The following is a 16,007-nucleotide window of genomic DNA, read 5'->3' as shown; positions in this document are numbered from 1 at the left end:
AAGCAAAATAAGGCAGATGGTTCATTCTCAGAGCATTTATACTATCTTCTTTCACAGTTTAGCCACACTCACAGGTTTTGACCTTTTGAGACTGATTTACATTATGTCAGGTAAATTGCGACATCTAGTGGTTTTGATGTGAACAGTTTATTACACATGAACTGTGTAAAGATCATTAAAGATTCATTTTCCGATTTTTAACCAGACACGAACACGCTCACATTTAGACGTAGTGGGGTGTAACATCTATGGGGTAGAACTACATTACCAAAAATTCGTTTATGGGTAATGTTCTTAATGTTCATTGATAGTATTTTAATAAAAAAGTATGTAACAAGGAGTATTAGCCTACGGCAAGTGGACATTGCTGATATGTTGCATTTGAGGCATATGGTTTAAAACTGAGATACAATTTGAGCCCTGGTCGTATAAGGTTAAAATATTAGTGAATCAAATTAATTAAATCCTTTTCTTGGAAGTTTGTTTCGCGTATCTTCTGAAATACACTATTTAGAAGTTAACACTCCTTCAAATGTGTATCCGACACACTTATTTCTACGAGTTATTTGTATTCTGTCTGGTTGTACACGGACTTAACAAGAACATGTGAATGCAACACATTCTCGAGGGAGCGTTGGCGGTCTCTTTGAAGTTTAGTTTAACGGCTGGAGTTGAAGCATAGAAGCCGCCTTCTGAGGTAGGCAAACGATTAAGTTATTTCAAAACTTATATGCATGACATTACGATATTTTATATTACAAGTTATACGTTGGTCAATATTACTCATTTGTGTGAAATGAATTACCCGTTTGAACCGCGAAAATATACGGTGGAAAGGACAGAAAGGCATGCTAAATGTCAGGTTGTTAGGCTGCTCATTGTGTAGCCATTGTGTTACGTAATTGCGAGAATTTGCTTTTAGTTCCAGCTTGATTTAACTTTCCAGCTTGATTTAACTAAACTAGATGTGAATAGACTAATGTTAATCCATGTCATTCTCCCAAGAAGTATAACTATCAACGTGATAGTTATACTATTTTGAGGTTTTAATTAACCACTAAAACCTCAGTATCTGAGAAGCTGCAGCACACTTCATGAAATGTTAGTAATTGCCCATCAACAAGTTGTCTAAGTAATACAATATCATGTTCAACCCATCTTTCATAATATAGAGATTTTCTTTTATATTGAATATTACTGTTGTTCCAAATGTAATAATTGGTCGGTGAAAAACTGTGTAAATTAGTTTCCTGGCCAGCAGGGCTTTCTTATGAAAGTTTGATAATGTTATAGGCAACTTGTCAATATTATAATCACATTTAAGTAGAAATGTAACTCTGCCTATTAAGCCTACCTTGTTTCATGCTGGAGTGTAATTACCTTCACGTCAGAGATGGAAGAAGTAATCAGATCTTGTAATTGAGTAATAGTAGAAGTATCAGAGTGTAGGAATACTCTGTTTCAAGTAAAAGTATAGAAGTACAAAGTAGCAAACAATTGAAATACTCTTCAAAGTACCTCCAAAGGGTACTAAAGTATAGAGTACTACATCCACTTATTGACATTACACCACTGCTTTACGTATACAGTTTGTGGTAATAACATATCATACATATCTGTAATGAACTTTTACCAAGTAAAGTATAGCACATCTCTTAAGAAACCTAATACGAGCTAAATCAGTTAACTTTACAAATTGACCATCAACCGATATGTGAGCCCGTTTTGTTTCCCATAAGCTTTATTGAAGCTTCTATCCAGAACCATGTGTTTCGGCAGGCCGAGGTTTCTATTACATGTAGGAGGTGTAGTATATCTGCCGACTCATAACTGTATACTGTAACTGTATACATGATGCATCAGAGAGCTCAATAAACCAAATGTTTGATCATAAATGGCCCTAAACAATACATAGAAGATAGTGTTATTGTTAACCGGGGTAGAAATGTTTCTTTGGGCTCCCCTCATTTTAGAAAAAAACAGCATCAAAATTAGACAAAGAGTTTAAGAAACACATATACATTCATATTACATATTACATTTGATTATGTCAATGTTTGTCGCTTAAGTCTTTTTAGTCGTACTGTTGAGTTTAGAATATGAATGGTACTTGTGGCGAAGGACTTCTAAAATAATGTTTAAATACACAGAGTTAACAGGGTTAGGGTGCATGATTTGTTCTCAGGGGAATACATTATACTGTCCTATCCTATTATTAATATACAGAGTAGTCACTTGCTTGACTTAGTTGACCTTTGTAGATGCAGTTTACATTCATCACGTCTGTCTCCCAGGGCCAGGGCCAAATGTTACATCTTAATCGTGAACAAAATAGTTATGTTAAAAAATGATAGGGAAGAAATGACACAGAATCTTAATCAGTCAAAGTCAACTTTATTGTCAATCTCAAAATATGTTTGTACACACAGAAAGATCGAAATACTGTTTCCCACAATGAGCAAAGCTACATGAAGCTGTTCAGTAAAAAACACATGAAAGCATATCTGTTTGTAATACAGGACATACATTACAGCATTTATATATACAGCCTTTCTTTGACACATCAAATGAAAGCATGACAAACGCTTCAATACAGGGCAGTGTGTGTCACTGAATGCTTTGATATTTATGTCACCATATGTGTCATTTTGGAGTGTCACGTAAAAACAACACTCTCCCCACATTATCATACAAAAACAACATCATTTCAGATGATTGCTGTTCACATCTTCACTGTAGAATAACACATTAACCCCCGATTGAAAGGTAGTTTGGGAAAACCGAATGACAGAAAACTCTTATTATTTTCATCATCAATACATCTGCTGATCATATCATTAATTCATCAATGGAACTTTAGTCTATCAAATATTGAAAAGTATTTTTCAGCAAGACCAATTGAACTTGATTGTTTTCAGTTTAAAAGCACATAGACATAGAAACAGAATAGAGCTAAACAATATTCACATTGGAGAATCTAGAGTTTTGCTTAGATAACTACAAATAAAAATAATATCAAAATACTTGCTACTAATCTTATTCCGATGTCTGTTTCTGAAAGAAAGCTGGAAATAAAGTCAAACACTACACAGATTTAATGTCTGCCTTTTCTTCATTTGAGTTATTGTTTTTGTACATGATGCAAATAGGATCTTGCAAAATAATATTCTTTTAATTTACTTTTTAAATAAATAAAACATTTTATTATCACATTTTTTGCAACTTGTCCCTCTTCTACACACCTGTCTCATGGAATATTTGCAAAGTGTTTTTTCTGCTGTGTTATGTGTGTTTATATACATACCAGCAGTGTCAGACTAATATATACCTGCTGACTGTAACTATGCACCTTCCTCTTCCTGTTGAACAGAGCCATGAGTGACTGGGAGGAGACGGACTTCTGCGAGGCTTGGAACTGGACACCTGGAATAGGAAAAAGAAAAAAGCACCCTAAAAAGGAAAAGAAATGTCCAAAACGTCAAAACGACCTTACAATAAAAAGTGATGAGAATATCCCAAAAAAAAGAAAAGAAACATTCAAAATATAAAGAAGCAATGGACGTGAGGAAAGAGAAGAAAAAAGATAAAAATAAAGTAGCCTTGGTACTTGGGGACCGTTTTATACTTCCACAGGGCAGCAGTGCAACATTTGAACGCACTGAAATATCAAATCCACCCGGTGGTGAGAAGCTAAAATCTGACTGCAATAAGAAAACCAAAAGAAAAAAGAATGTGGCATTTGACTTATCACCTGGCAACATCCCAGTCAAACGTCCTAAATGTTTCTCTTCATCTGAGCAGAGGCCCATAAAGAGCATCCTCACAGAGCCTGAAGCTGTGAGAGACAGTGGGAGCTGTGCTCAGGTCACAGTGACACAGGCTTATGAGTCCCAATGCACCAGTGAGGATATGAACAGCCAGGACCTGTTTATCACCCAGAAGACTTTCAGAACATTGCCGTCTGAATCTTCCAGTGGCGAAACCAGTGACAAAGCTCCTATGACTAGTCCTCTTAGGTTGACACCTCGAAACAAGCTGTACACATATATGCCCTGGGTAGAACAGTATTGTGGAGGATCATACAACAAATTACATGTCCAGCAACAGCCCAGAAAGACCAACACGCATGTGCAGAAGACAAACACAGTACAGGTGTGTTTCAAACAAGAAGAGGAGGAAGACGGGTTGAAGAAAGCAGATCAGAACCCCAAAAAGGGAAATTCATCTATTCAAACACAGGTGAATTTAAATGCAAACCTTACTGATGAGAAAAAAGTGTCACACCCTTCACATGTAAAGCCTGCTGTGGTGAAGAAACACCTGGAGGAGCCAACTGATTTAAAGCCCTTACCCGTTGCAAAGTCAAAGAAAAATTTGAAATGTGCCACCCAGCAGTCTGCATCATGTTCATCAGAACTATCGGTGCCTCGCCATAGGTTCATGGAAACCACTTCAACACAGACAGAAAACTTCTTCACATTTGAACTATGCTCTTACCTCAACTTCTATGAAAACAGTAGAGTGGCTGCTCATCATGACGAATTGAAACCGTTGGACCTGAGCCTGCCGCAGAGGGCCAGGAAAGATCTTGGGATGTGTCTGTCACCACTCGGAGAGATCAGAGGCGACAACCACAAAGAGCCCAACTTACATGAATCTGGTTGTTCAGACAGGAAAGATGGAGAGGTAGAGAAAGAGCCTTCTGGACAGCATTGGTCTGCAGACATGACCACCTCCAGCGAGGATGAGCCCCCCGGTCGCTCCGGCAAGCAGGACCTGACCCAGGTGACACCACAGGAAACACAGTCACCCTGCTCCATGCATCCACCAAACAACCTATATCTTATAATAACTTGTACCTGTTTCATAATGTTGTTACTGAATTGAACCAGTCCTTTTGTAAAAATAGGGTTTGACGAAGAGAAAATACTATTTTGATGCTTCTTGAATTTATACTACCTTTTGAAGAGCTAAGCAATATTTCATCACTACTCTGAAAATAATAGAATAGTGACCTGTGGACCAAATCTGACCCGGCAACAAAAAGATGTGATCACCAGTGAAAGCTGGAGCTACCATTTTATAGTTTGCATCACTTGATTCTTCGTTAACCTGCAGTAGGTAACAATGTAAATACACATACTTACTCAAAAAAGCAATGATTTGCATTTAAAACACAAACATACATTTCTGAAATGAACTTTTATACAACCACAAATGAGCATTATGTATTTTGTGTGGTCTTGAAATGATACAAATACCAAATGAGTGACACAAGCTTCAGTAACGGTTAGGTCTTTCTTACTGATAGAAAAAGTGCTATCTGCTACAGAATTCTAAAACCAGTTTTGTCAATCTGTTTCATTCAAAAATATAAAACTCTAAAAAGCTACAAAAAAAAGTATATCATATAAATGTGTGTTTCAAAGGTGCCTGTGAAATGATGTTGGACACCAAGCAAGGATTCTTTCTGGCCTAAGGCTGAGAGCATGGACTCATTGTTCCCTTATCTTTCAAACTGTTATTTCTTTCTATTGATGGAAATGGATTTGACGTTGTCTCTATAATAAGCAAACGCCTCATTGGTAAGGCTTGTGTATGCCACTGTTTGATAACAAAGTGACTTTTGTGTGACTTCAGGTGAGGGCAGTCCAGATGAGACTCAATGAGTCTTTCTTCTTCAAGACCAAAGGAGAGGGACGATACCCCCGCCCAGAGTCTCCACTGATGAAGCTGGCTCAGGGCAGAGAGCTGAAAGGCAGGAAGAGACACTGACCCACAGTCAGTGGCTGCACCATGCTTACTGTTTTTTGTGAGGAGCCCTTTAATGTCTGGAACAGTATTCAAGAGGCTCGGGTTAAAGAATAGCCATGTATCAGTTTTACAGTTCAGTTATAATTGAGCTCTTGGTGCTAAAACAACATTTAATCTAGAGGTGTAAAAACGTGTGGTTAAAAGCTGTGACGTCAACACTGTGAGGGCAGTCAACCATTTCATAATACAAAGAAGGTTCAAGTCATCCTGTTGGATGGAAACATGAAACACACTAAATAGTCCTCTTGAACAATAAGAGAAAAGCTCGGCCTAAAAATGAACTAATGGAGAAAAATGACATAAAACTTTATGCGTTCATTTGTTTGAATTTTCAAGTTAGACTTTCCTATGACATTGTAAAGGCTTTTAAATGCAGAGGTTGTGTGTTATCACAAAGAACGTTTGGAAAGTTGCAGGAATTACGACATCAAGTTGTAGTTCTGCTTTGTTCATCGCCAGTTAGAAGTGAAAGCATGTCTTTTATCAATTAAAGTGTATTTATTGTGTAGAATTAGTCCTTACTGTACAATCTGTAACATATACAGTCTTCAAGTTGTGTGTTTTATATTACACAGTGATGCTTCAATATTAAAGTGGTGTATTCTTTATTAATGTCACCTCAATAGCAATTTGTCATTTGTTACATGACATACATACATCCCTTTTCTGCCCATTTCTGTTCATACATCTTGAACTACATTAAGGTGGAGAATGAAACAATAGGACTTGGAACCTCACACTGTTCCAAACACACATTCAGGATTGACTCTACTCTATCATGTTCAACACTTCACCATGGCTTGTGTTTAAGCTGTTGTGACAGTAACAAGCATTGTGTCTTTAAAGCAAGCAGGGAACCACTACTCAAAAGAAAAATAATCCTAGTATTCCTGCCAGTTATTACACACAGCCGCTCTTCACCATTAATTGCCCATGTCCCCGATACCCGCAGAGGTGGGAAGTAACTAAGTACAGTACTGTACTTAAGTACAATTTTGAGATACTTGTACTTTACTTGAGTGTTTCAATGTTTTGCTACTTTCTACTCCACTAAAATTCAGAGGTAAATGGTGTACGTTTTTCTCCACTTATTTAGTTACTTTACAGATGTGGATGAATGATGTGAAATCTAACCAAGTGTTAAATCAGACTTTAGTTCCACCTGGAGTAAATTCACAAGCTACCCTGCAGAATACAAAGTCATTCAAACTAGCTGCACCTTTACTAGCTTTGAGAACACTTTCATGATCAATCATTATAAAACATATCAGATATATTATTCTGAAATGGACCAATCTGCACAATGACTACTTTTACTGTCGCTACTTTAACTATATTAAAAAAAATACTTTTCTACTTTTACTTGAGTAACATGCAATGCAGGACTTTTACTGTAACAGAGTATTCCTACGCTCTGGTACTTCTACTTCAGTAGAAGATCTGAGTACTTTCCCCACCTCTGGATCCCCAACTTAATATGTATTAAAGCAGTATTTCATTTTATATGTGGATAAAGCAACATTTTCAGTTTTTAAACTATGAAAGCTGTGCATGTACTGTATCGATTTGATGTCAAACTTCTAATGCCTTTTATTAACCAAGAAACAAAGTAGGTGCAGAGACGTAAGATGACAGCAGATGATTTATTGGTACTGACGTGTTTTCAGGTAGAACAGAACATGCTAGTTGTGTCTGAAGAGCTTGATCCCGATCCAGCTCCAGAGGTGGAAGAAGACGTAGACGGGGATGGTGACGGGCAGCAGCAGGCTGTAGAAACACACACTGCTGCTGCTGGTGCAGCCCTGAGGGAAGTTCTCATCCACTGCAGCCGAGTAGAAGAGACCGAAGAGAGACACGATGGGCACTAGCCCCACCATCACAGACAGGGAGAACATGCTCACAGACGTCTGAGCCGCTACAGAAGAATTGAGCCTTAAGTCGCTCTAATGTTAATAGTCTTTGTTGGGTCAGCTGGAGTTTCTATGCCTGCGTTGGAGTGGGGGAGGGGTCTGTGTGTTTCCGTATGAGTCTGGCGTCCTGAGGGATCATGTTGGGGATGCCGTCGATGATAGGGTAGGCGATACCGAGCTCCTCGTTGATCAGCTCATTGGTCTCAGCTGCATACCTGAGCAGGGACACAAGAAACATTGCCGTTCTTAAATACACACTACTCCCAATAATGCTACAAACTCTAAGAAAAACAGTATGTAACTTTAACTCAAATAAATAAAGGAGAAATGTGTTTTAAAGTAAAGCAAATTAACGTATTCCCTCTACACCCGTTACTTCCCAGTGACACAAAATTAATCTTGATAGTTCAAGAAATAACTATAGTTTTTAAATGTTGATAACTGAAGTCAAACGTAGTGATAATGTACATTCATGTATTTAAAAATCACCACGCAATATTTTGATACACATTTGAGTTCTTTTGATTTACATTTGCATTTTTTTAACTAAATTTGATGGAAATGCTTTTCAATGTCTAGATTTAAATCAGAATTCATGTAGCGCTTCATTTTGTGTACTGACTAAACTTTGTCATGAAAATTGGTAAATTAAACTATGACGTTTTCTACTGGCGGCCGGGACATAATCAATATTCCCCTGTTCAAACACAGGCTTTAGAGGACACTGGGCCTGAACCACACCAATGAAGCTACACTCATATTACATTTAAATATTTCTATGTAAGCTTTTTGGAAAATGCCTTCCTTTTACTAACTTAAGAGTAGTAAACAATATCATCATTATATATTTACTGCAGCACTCAGAGCCATTTATTATCAGTAATAAGAATTATACGCAGGCATTACACGGACATGAAACTAAAACTAATAATAAAAGGAGTTTTCCACTTCTCGATGGCTGGTGAGTGTAATGTTACACTCATATGAACAACATTGTTCATATTTTGAGATCGCTTATTTATTTTTATGATTAACATCTTAGAGAATAAGTAAAAGGAATAAAAACTATAATACTTTTTTGTTGTTTTCATCAAGAGAGCCATCACAATAGGACACACACATACAGCTGACAACAGGTATATGGAGATATTAAATTATTTGTATTATTATTCGGTTAAATAAGTTATTGCTATGGCAACACTACGGTCTGTTGAAGCTATTTTATTGTCTTCACATAGGATTTTACATTTTTTATATAGTCTATACTGATGTAAATTGTTATTTTAGGTTATTTTAGAGATCAATGTAATTGTCTAGTTTATATAATTATCGTTTTATATTGATCAGTCACATTATAGAGTATTTGTATGTGATTAATATTGTGGTGGGTTGACATAATTCACCCACGGAACTATGGGTTGGGGTATTGTTCCGCACGGACATTTGAGTTAACCGGACTTGCTGTTTCCGCCGGTCATGTCTTCCCGGGCTTGAAGTGTTTACATGCTTTCTTGATGCTTAATAAAAGTCTAGCTTGTACTTTCGATACACCGCCTCCGACTCCCGTCTCTCGGCACAACAATATACTATTATTAAGCATTTCAAAATGTATTGTAATGACTTTTTAATTGTAAAGAGTCTGTGTCCACCTGACAGAGGACAGCCGTCTGTCACAAAAGGAAACAGCTGATTTTGATTTGTTGGACAACAGTTATAAAAAAGAAGAGCCAGTACTTCCGGTCTGTTTATTAACGCCAGAACACATCGCAAACAGAAAGGCGTGATCGGGCCGGTTCGGAGCACCAGGAGCCACGACGCTTCGCATATATATTATTGGGCTGCAATCCAAAAAAAGCCTACCTAAATGTAAATGTTGTTGTTAGTCTGTTTGTGTGTTACCTGAGCGGCTTCTTGCTCAGCGGACACACCAGCAGCTCCAACAGGGAGAGGTCAAACTGTTCCCCGTCCTTCAGCCCTGAGAGGCCCCGTAGAGACACACCGCCGGGGGTCGGCCTCGTCTGCACACCGCGGAGAACACACCCGGTCTCTGTCAGCAGTCTGCCAAAAACACTCCGAAACATGACCGAAACAGCGAGAAAATAGCAAACACTCCCCGACCGGAAGAAGCACAAACGCTGTATAACCCAAATATGCAATAGAGTGGCGAAGTCCCTCCCACTTACTTCCGGGGTATGGGACCTTATTCCGGAAAAGTTATGCATTGAAGTCAATGGGGAGAGAAAACTTATCTTTCGATCCCGTTTGAATTGTGCCATGAATTACACATATGATGTTTGTCAATCTTAAAAAATCATTTCCATGTCAAAAAAGTCACAGTTTGTCGTAAAACTGTTGAAATATAAGACTATGAAAAATACGTAACTAGAAAGACTACAAATCCCAGAGTCGCGTAAGTGATGTCACAATTGTTTACCTCCACCATTCAGATACCTAAGATCAGCGCAATATAGATATAATCTATCTATATGGCGCTGGCTAAGATAAGATAACTTTAACAAGATGCCTGTGTGCTTAGTACCAGGTTGTTATTATACCAGCAATGGGTCTTGCTCGTTCTTTTGCTTCCCGTCTGATGAAACGACCAGGAGTGGCTTGATCAAGTTAGCTACCTAGCTAGTAGCTAGCACGTTAGTTAGCATTACAGCCTTGTCATTTTTATTAGCCTTAACATGAAGTAACATTAAGTAACCCAAAATGTTAAACAGTAAGAGTAGTAGTCATATTTCGTGAACCCTTTGAATAGTACTGTCACCGGTGTGATCATTCTATAATACACCATTTAATTCCGGGGGAGAAATGCTAACGCTAACGTTAGCATCGGCGATCTTTTCTACTTCATGCTATCTGCACAAATGGTTGACATTAAACATTAAAACGACCAGGCAGTTCAGAGAGAATCAAAGGAAGGCAGGCTTTGCATGACATTCTTCAGGACGTGTTTCATTGTGGTGATAGTCAATCGTTTGTTGACAAGACAGTAGTGACGGCCATCTTGGTGACGTGTGTTGTTGACGAGAGATGTAGTTCATTGAGCCTTTCACACAAACAAATGTGTTACTTCACAGTTTTACGACACATTTTAATTTTTTTGACTTGCAAAATTATCTTTTAAATTGACAAACATCATATGTGTAATTCGTGGCACAATTCAAACGGGATCGAAAGATAATCTTTCTCTCTCCATTGACTTCAATAGAGTGGCGAAGTCCCTCCCCTTCCGGTGGACCTCCATGGGACCTGGAGAGAGAAAGATTATCTTTCGATCCCGTTTGAATTGTGCCACGAATTACACATATGATGTTTGTCAATTTAAAAGGTAATTTTGCAAGTAAAAAAAAAAAATGTGTCGGAAAACTGTGAAGTAACACATTTGTTTGTGTGAAACGCTCAATGAACTACATCTCTGGTCAACAATACACGTCACCAAGATGGCCGTCACTACTGTCTTGTCAACAAAACGATTGACTACCCTCACTATCACCACAATGAAACACGTCCTGAAGAATGTCATGCAAAGCTGCCTGCCTGCCTTCCTTTGATTCTCTCTGAACTGCCTGGTCGTTTTAATGTTTAATGTCAACCATTTGTGCAGATAGCATGAAGTAGAGAAGATCGCTAGCGTTAGCGTTAGCATTTCTCCCCCGGGCTTAAATTGTGTATTATAGAATGATCACACCGGTGTGACAGTACTCTTCAAAGGGTTCACGAAATATGACTACTACTCTTACTGTTTAACATTTTGGGTTACTTAATGTTACTTCATGTTAAGGCTAATAAAAATGACAAGGCTGTAATGCTAACTAACGTGCTAGCTACTAGCTAGCATGATCCAGAGTACTCCTGGTCCTTTCATCAGACGGGAAGCGAAAGAACGAGCAAGACCCATTGCTGGTATAATAACAACCTGGTACTAAGCACACAGGCATCTTGTTAAAGTTATCTTATCTTAGCTATCTCTTAGTGGAGGAAAACAATTGTGACATCACTTACGCGACTCTGGGATTTGTAGTCTTTGTAGTTACGTATTTTTCATAGTCTTATATTTCAACAGTTTTACGACAAACTGACTTTTTTGACATGGAAATTATTTTTTAAGATTGACAAACATCATATGTGTAATTCATGGCACAATTCAAACGGGATCGAAAGATGAGTTTTCTCTCTCCATTGACTTCAATACATTATTTTTCCGAAATAAGGTCCCATGGGGCGGAAGTAGATGGGCGTGACTTCGCCACTCTATACAAACTTTTTCCGAAATAAGGTCCCATGAGTCCCACCGGAAGGGGAGGGACTTCGCCTCTCTATAGAGTGGCGAAGTCCCTCCCCTTCCGGTGGACCTCCATGGGACCTTATTTCGGAAAAATTATGTATTGAAGTCAATGGAGAGAGAAAGATTATCTTTCGATCCCGTTTTGAATTGTGCCACGAATTACACATATGATGTTTGTCAATTTTAAAAGATAATTTTGCAAGTCAAAAAAAAAAAATGTGTCGGAAAACTGTGAAGTAACACATTTGTTTGTGTGAAACGCTCAATGAACTACATCTCTGGTCTCACAGAACAACACACGTCACCAAGATGGCCGTCACTACTGTCTTGTCAACAAAACGATTGACTACCCTCACTATCACCACAATGAAACACGTCCTGAAGAAAGTCATGCAAAGCTGCCTGCCTGCCTTCCTTTGATTCTCTCTGAACTGCCTGGTCTTTTTAATGTTTAATGTCAACCATTTGTGCAGATAGCATGAAGTAGAGAAGATCGCTAGCGTTAGCGTTAGCATTTCTCCCCCGGGCTTAAATTGTGTATTATAGAATGATCACACCGGTGTGACAGTACTCTTCAAAGGGTTCACGAAATATGACTACTACTCTTACTGTTTAACATTTTGGGTTACTTCATGTTAAGGCTAATACAAATGACAAGGCTGTAATGCTAACTAACGTGCTAGCTACTAGCTAGCTTGATCCAGAGACTCCTGGTCCTTTCATCAGACGGGAAGCGAAAGAACGAGCAAGACCCATTGCTGGTATGAACAACCTGGTACTAAGCACACAGGCATCTTGTTAAAGTTATCTTATCTTAGCCAGCGCCATATAGATAGATTCTATCTATATGGCGCTGATCTTAGCTATCTCTTAGTGGAGGAAAACAATTGTGACATCACTTACGCGACTCTGGGATTTGTAGTCTTTCTAGTTGCGTATTTTTCATAGTCTTATATTTCAACAGTTTTACGACAAACTGTGACTTTTTTGACATGGAAATGATTTTTTAAGATTGACAAACATCATATGTGTAATTCATGGCACAATTCAAATGGGATCGAAAGATACGTTTTCTCTTTCCATTGACTTCAATACATTATTTTTCCGAAATAAGGTCCCATGGGGCGGAAGTAGATGGGCGTGACTTCGCCACTCTAGACAAGCGAGACAAGCGAGACCTGCGCAGACCTGCGCAATTGCGATCAACGTCTTGCTAGTGCGTTGCATGATGGTTAGTCATTTTGTCCGACTTGCTCAGGAGGCTCGCCTACATGAGACGTTGAAATCTCGCGGGACAAAGACGCCCGCAGACTTGAGAGCGAGGCGCGGCGAGGCGGCGCAGTTTCTCTCCACGGGCTGCGGAAGCGAAATGCTTGATGGGAAACGACTCGCTGGTATCTCGAGCTGAGCGCTCATTGGTGGGTTTTACCCCGTGCTGGAGATGAAGCTCTCCATTGGCTCGGCAAAAGTTTGTTGTTGTTTTGTGTCAGTTTTACGTCGCCACTTCCATTCACATTTTTCATCATTGTTCCACAATGTTTATCATCATGACATTAATATCTATATATTTTATACTATACTTGCACTGCTTACCGTTTTCATACTTTATATATCTTAGCATATTCATATCCCTCACTGTGTATTCATCATTCAATTCATTCTATATTTTATTCTGTAGATTGTGTACATTACTTTTCACTTTACTGCTTTATGCACTCCTGGTTAGAAGCTAAACTGCATTTCGTTGTCTCAGTACCTGTAATCTGTGCAATAACAATAAAGTTGAATCTAATCTTGAGCAGGAACAAATGTATTTACTTAGTACATATCTGACATTAACGATTAAACACATTTGTGCATGAAGAGAGAAACTTGCTCTGTCAGAGCTACAAGGAAGTGGAGAGGAAAATATCACAAACAGAATACTACAGGATTGCTGGGAATATACAAAGTTCCAGGGGCGTGGGTTTGGCTGGACAAAAAGGAGAGAACGAGGGCATATGGAGTGGAGACCATAAAGTTTGCCAAAGCAAGCCCATTTAGCAGTGTTCCCCCATGGCTTTCCCCAGAAGCTAATATAGATGTGAGTATCATAGAAAGGAAAAAAGAGTGGCAATTAAATGAAGTGGGAATTAAAATGAGTATGTATCTGAACGAAAAGTATTACAATTACCTCAACATGTACACAGATGTATCTTAGAAGCAAGAATGCGTGGGGATAGGCGTGTATATACCAGAATTAAAAATATCAATCTCAAAACGAGTGTCACATAACTTATCAGTTTATACAGCAGAAATACTCGCAGCAATTATTGGGCTACAATAGGTTGAAGAGACCTGATAGGGTGGTGATATGCACAGACTCACTATCTGCTTTGGAAAGCATACAGTCCACAATAACTGTTAGAGAAGATTTCATTATTGAACTTAACCACTGCTTACTGAGACTTCAGAGGAGGGGAATAGATGTGCAGTTATGCTGGGTGCCTGCACATGAGGGGGTTCAAGGGAATGAGCATGCTGATAAATTAGCAAAAGATGCGTTACAGAAGGAAATAGCAATACCAGTTTCACTTGGAAAAGGAGAAGGAAAAGCAATAATTAAGAAGAAGGTATGGAAATATGGCAGAAAAGGTGGGAGGAAGATCAGAAAGGGAGGAGATACCACAAGTTACAGAAATCAGTCATAATAAAGATCTATGCAGAAAGGAACAGACGGGAGGAGATCATCATCACTATAACTCAGATTGGATCATACAGGATTAAACGGCACAATGTTTATAATGGTAAAAAGCGAAGTTGAAGAATGCAGGGGGTGTGGAGTGAAAGAAAATGTGGAACACATCGTATTACACTGCAACATGTACAAAACAGAGAGGGAAAAACTAAGAGACAGGGTCAGAGAGGCAGGAAGGGAGTGGAGCTTGATGGGGATACTGGGAACAGAAGGTGAGGGGGTAAGAGCTACCAGGAAGGCCATTCTTAAATATTTGAATGAAACGGGATTGATTGGAAGAATTTAAAACAACGTAAATACATGGTATAATTCCACAAGTGGTGATAGGATGATATGGTGATACACACTCTTGTACAGTAGGTGGCGGTATGCACCTTAAAGTTGTTTGCAATCCGCCAAAAACCGAGAGAAGAAGAAGAAGAAGTTGATTCCGAGCTGTCCGACTTCAGGCGAGCTTTTTGAGACGAGACGAGCTCTTCTTATTATACATCCATGGACGAGCTGCGGCTCGCCTCGAAAGTAGACGAGAATAGCCGATCGCAGCCAGGGGAGGTCTCAAAAAGCTCGCCTGAAGTCGGACAGCTCGGAGTCGGCTTCTTCTTCTTCTTCTTCTCTCGGTTTTTTGGCGGATTGCATACAACTTTAAGGTGCATACCGCCACCTCCGGAGTCGGCTTGACTCGGTTTGCATTTATAAATGCACACGGCATCTATTGCACGTCTGTCCGTCCTGGGAGAGGGATCCCTCCTCTGTTGCTCTCCCTGAGGTTTCTCCCATTATGAGGTTAAAATGTTAACATAGGTTCAGGAGCATGGCCACGCCTAAAACTCCGCCTCAAACCACGGCCACCCCTATTTATATCCGGCAAAAGCTTCCGGCAACCGCTTGTCTCATCTTTCAAAGACTGACAGGCAGACTGTGATTCACGCTGCGCGTCGTCACAGTTCAATACAAGCTAAACGCTACCACAAGAACATTGCTACTCACCATGGATCCCGAAATCCTGATCAACTCGCCGGAGTCAAATGAAGATCTCTTCGACATCGGCTATCCGCCATCCTCGGGTCAGCAGACGGATCCAAGTCAAGCATCCGAACGGAGCCGCGTGTGCTCGGCAATCAGTGTCCCACACACCAGCCGCTACCGCTCCCGCTCAAGCTCCCCCAGCGAGATACCTCCAACTCCAGACAGGTCCCAGGCTTCGCCTACTCCGCCAGCGAGGGCAAACAGCCAGGGCCGCAACAGGTACAGC

The 16,007-nt window shown here is 39.5% G+C and overlaps 2 protein-coding genes across 3 annotated transcripts; one reads left to right on the top strand and one right to left on the bottom strand.

The window, feature by feature from the left end:
- The first annotated feature begins 678 nt into the window (after window positions 1-678).
- On the top strand, window positions 679-5,775 carry LOC117484421. Its single transcript, XM_034132884.1, has 3 exons — window positions 679-697; window positions 3,371-4,785; window positions 5,641-5,775. Exons 2-3 carry the CDS (start codon window positions 3,505-3,507, stop codon window positions 5,773-5,775), a joined length of 1,416 nt encoding a protein of 471 aa, XP_033988775.1. The 5' UTR covers window positions 679-697; window positions 3,371-3,504.
- A 1,663-nt stretch (window positions 5,776-7,438) lies between these two features.
- Window positions 7,439-9,887, bottom strand: zgc:162634 (uncharacterized protein LOC555881 homolog). Of its 2 annotated transcripts, none has more exons than XM_034132944.1 (2): window positions 9,624-9,870; window positions 7,439-7,939 (listed from the first exon to the last, which is right to left on the bottom strand). In XM_034132944.1, exon 2 carries the CDS (start codon window positions 7,707-7,709, stop codon window positions 7,497-7,499), a length of 213 nt encoding a protein of 70 aa, XP_033988835.1. In that variant the 5' UTR covers window positions 7,710-7,939; window positions 9,624-9,870; the 3' UTR covers window positions 7,439-7,496. The 2 variants fall into 2 exon arrangements, with proteins under 2 accessions (XP_033988835.1, XP_033988834.1); XM_034132943.1 differs by having other exon boundaries at window positions 7,446-7,939; window positions 9,624-9,887.
- Window positions 9,888-16,007: the final 6,120 nt, after the last annotated feature.

This window comes from Trematomus bernacchii, unplaced genomic scaffold (assembly GCF_902827165.1).
Source record: "Trematomus bernacchii unplaced genomic scaffold, fTreBer1.1, whole genome shotgun sequence".
Classification (NCBI taxonomy): Eukaryota; Metazoa; Chordata; class Actinopteri; order Perciformes; family Nototheniidae; genus Trematomus; species Trematomus bernacchii.
This window is presented reverse-complemented; position numbering and strand designations above follow the sequence as displayed.

Excerpts from the sequence above, each read along its gene's own strand:
- zgc:162634 (XM_034132943.1), bottom strand. The coding sequence starts at position 9,805 with ATGTTTCGGAGTGTTTTTGGCAGACTGCTGACAGAGACCGGGTGTGTT. Across the intron at positions 7,940-9,623 it reads CTGAGCAAGAAGCCGCTCAG|GTATGCAGCTGAGACCAATG; the intron begins GTAACACACAAA and ends GTCCCTGCTCAG.
- LOC117484421 (XM_034132884.1), top strand. The coding sequence starts at position 3,505 with ATGAGAATATCCCAAAAAAAAGAAAAGAAACATTCAAAATATAAAGAA. Across the intron at positions 4,786-5,640 it reads GCAAGCAGGACCTGACCCAG|GTGAGGGCAGTCCAGATGAG; the intron begins GTGACACCACAG and ends GTGTGACTTCAG.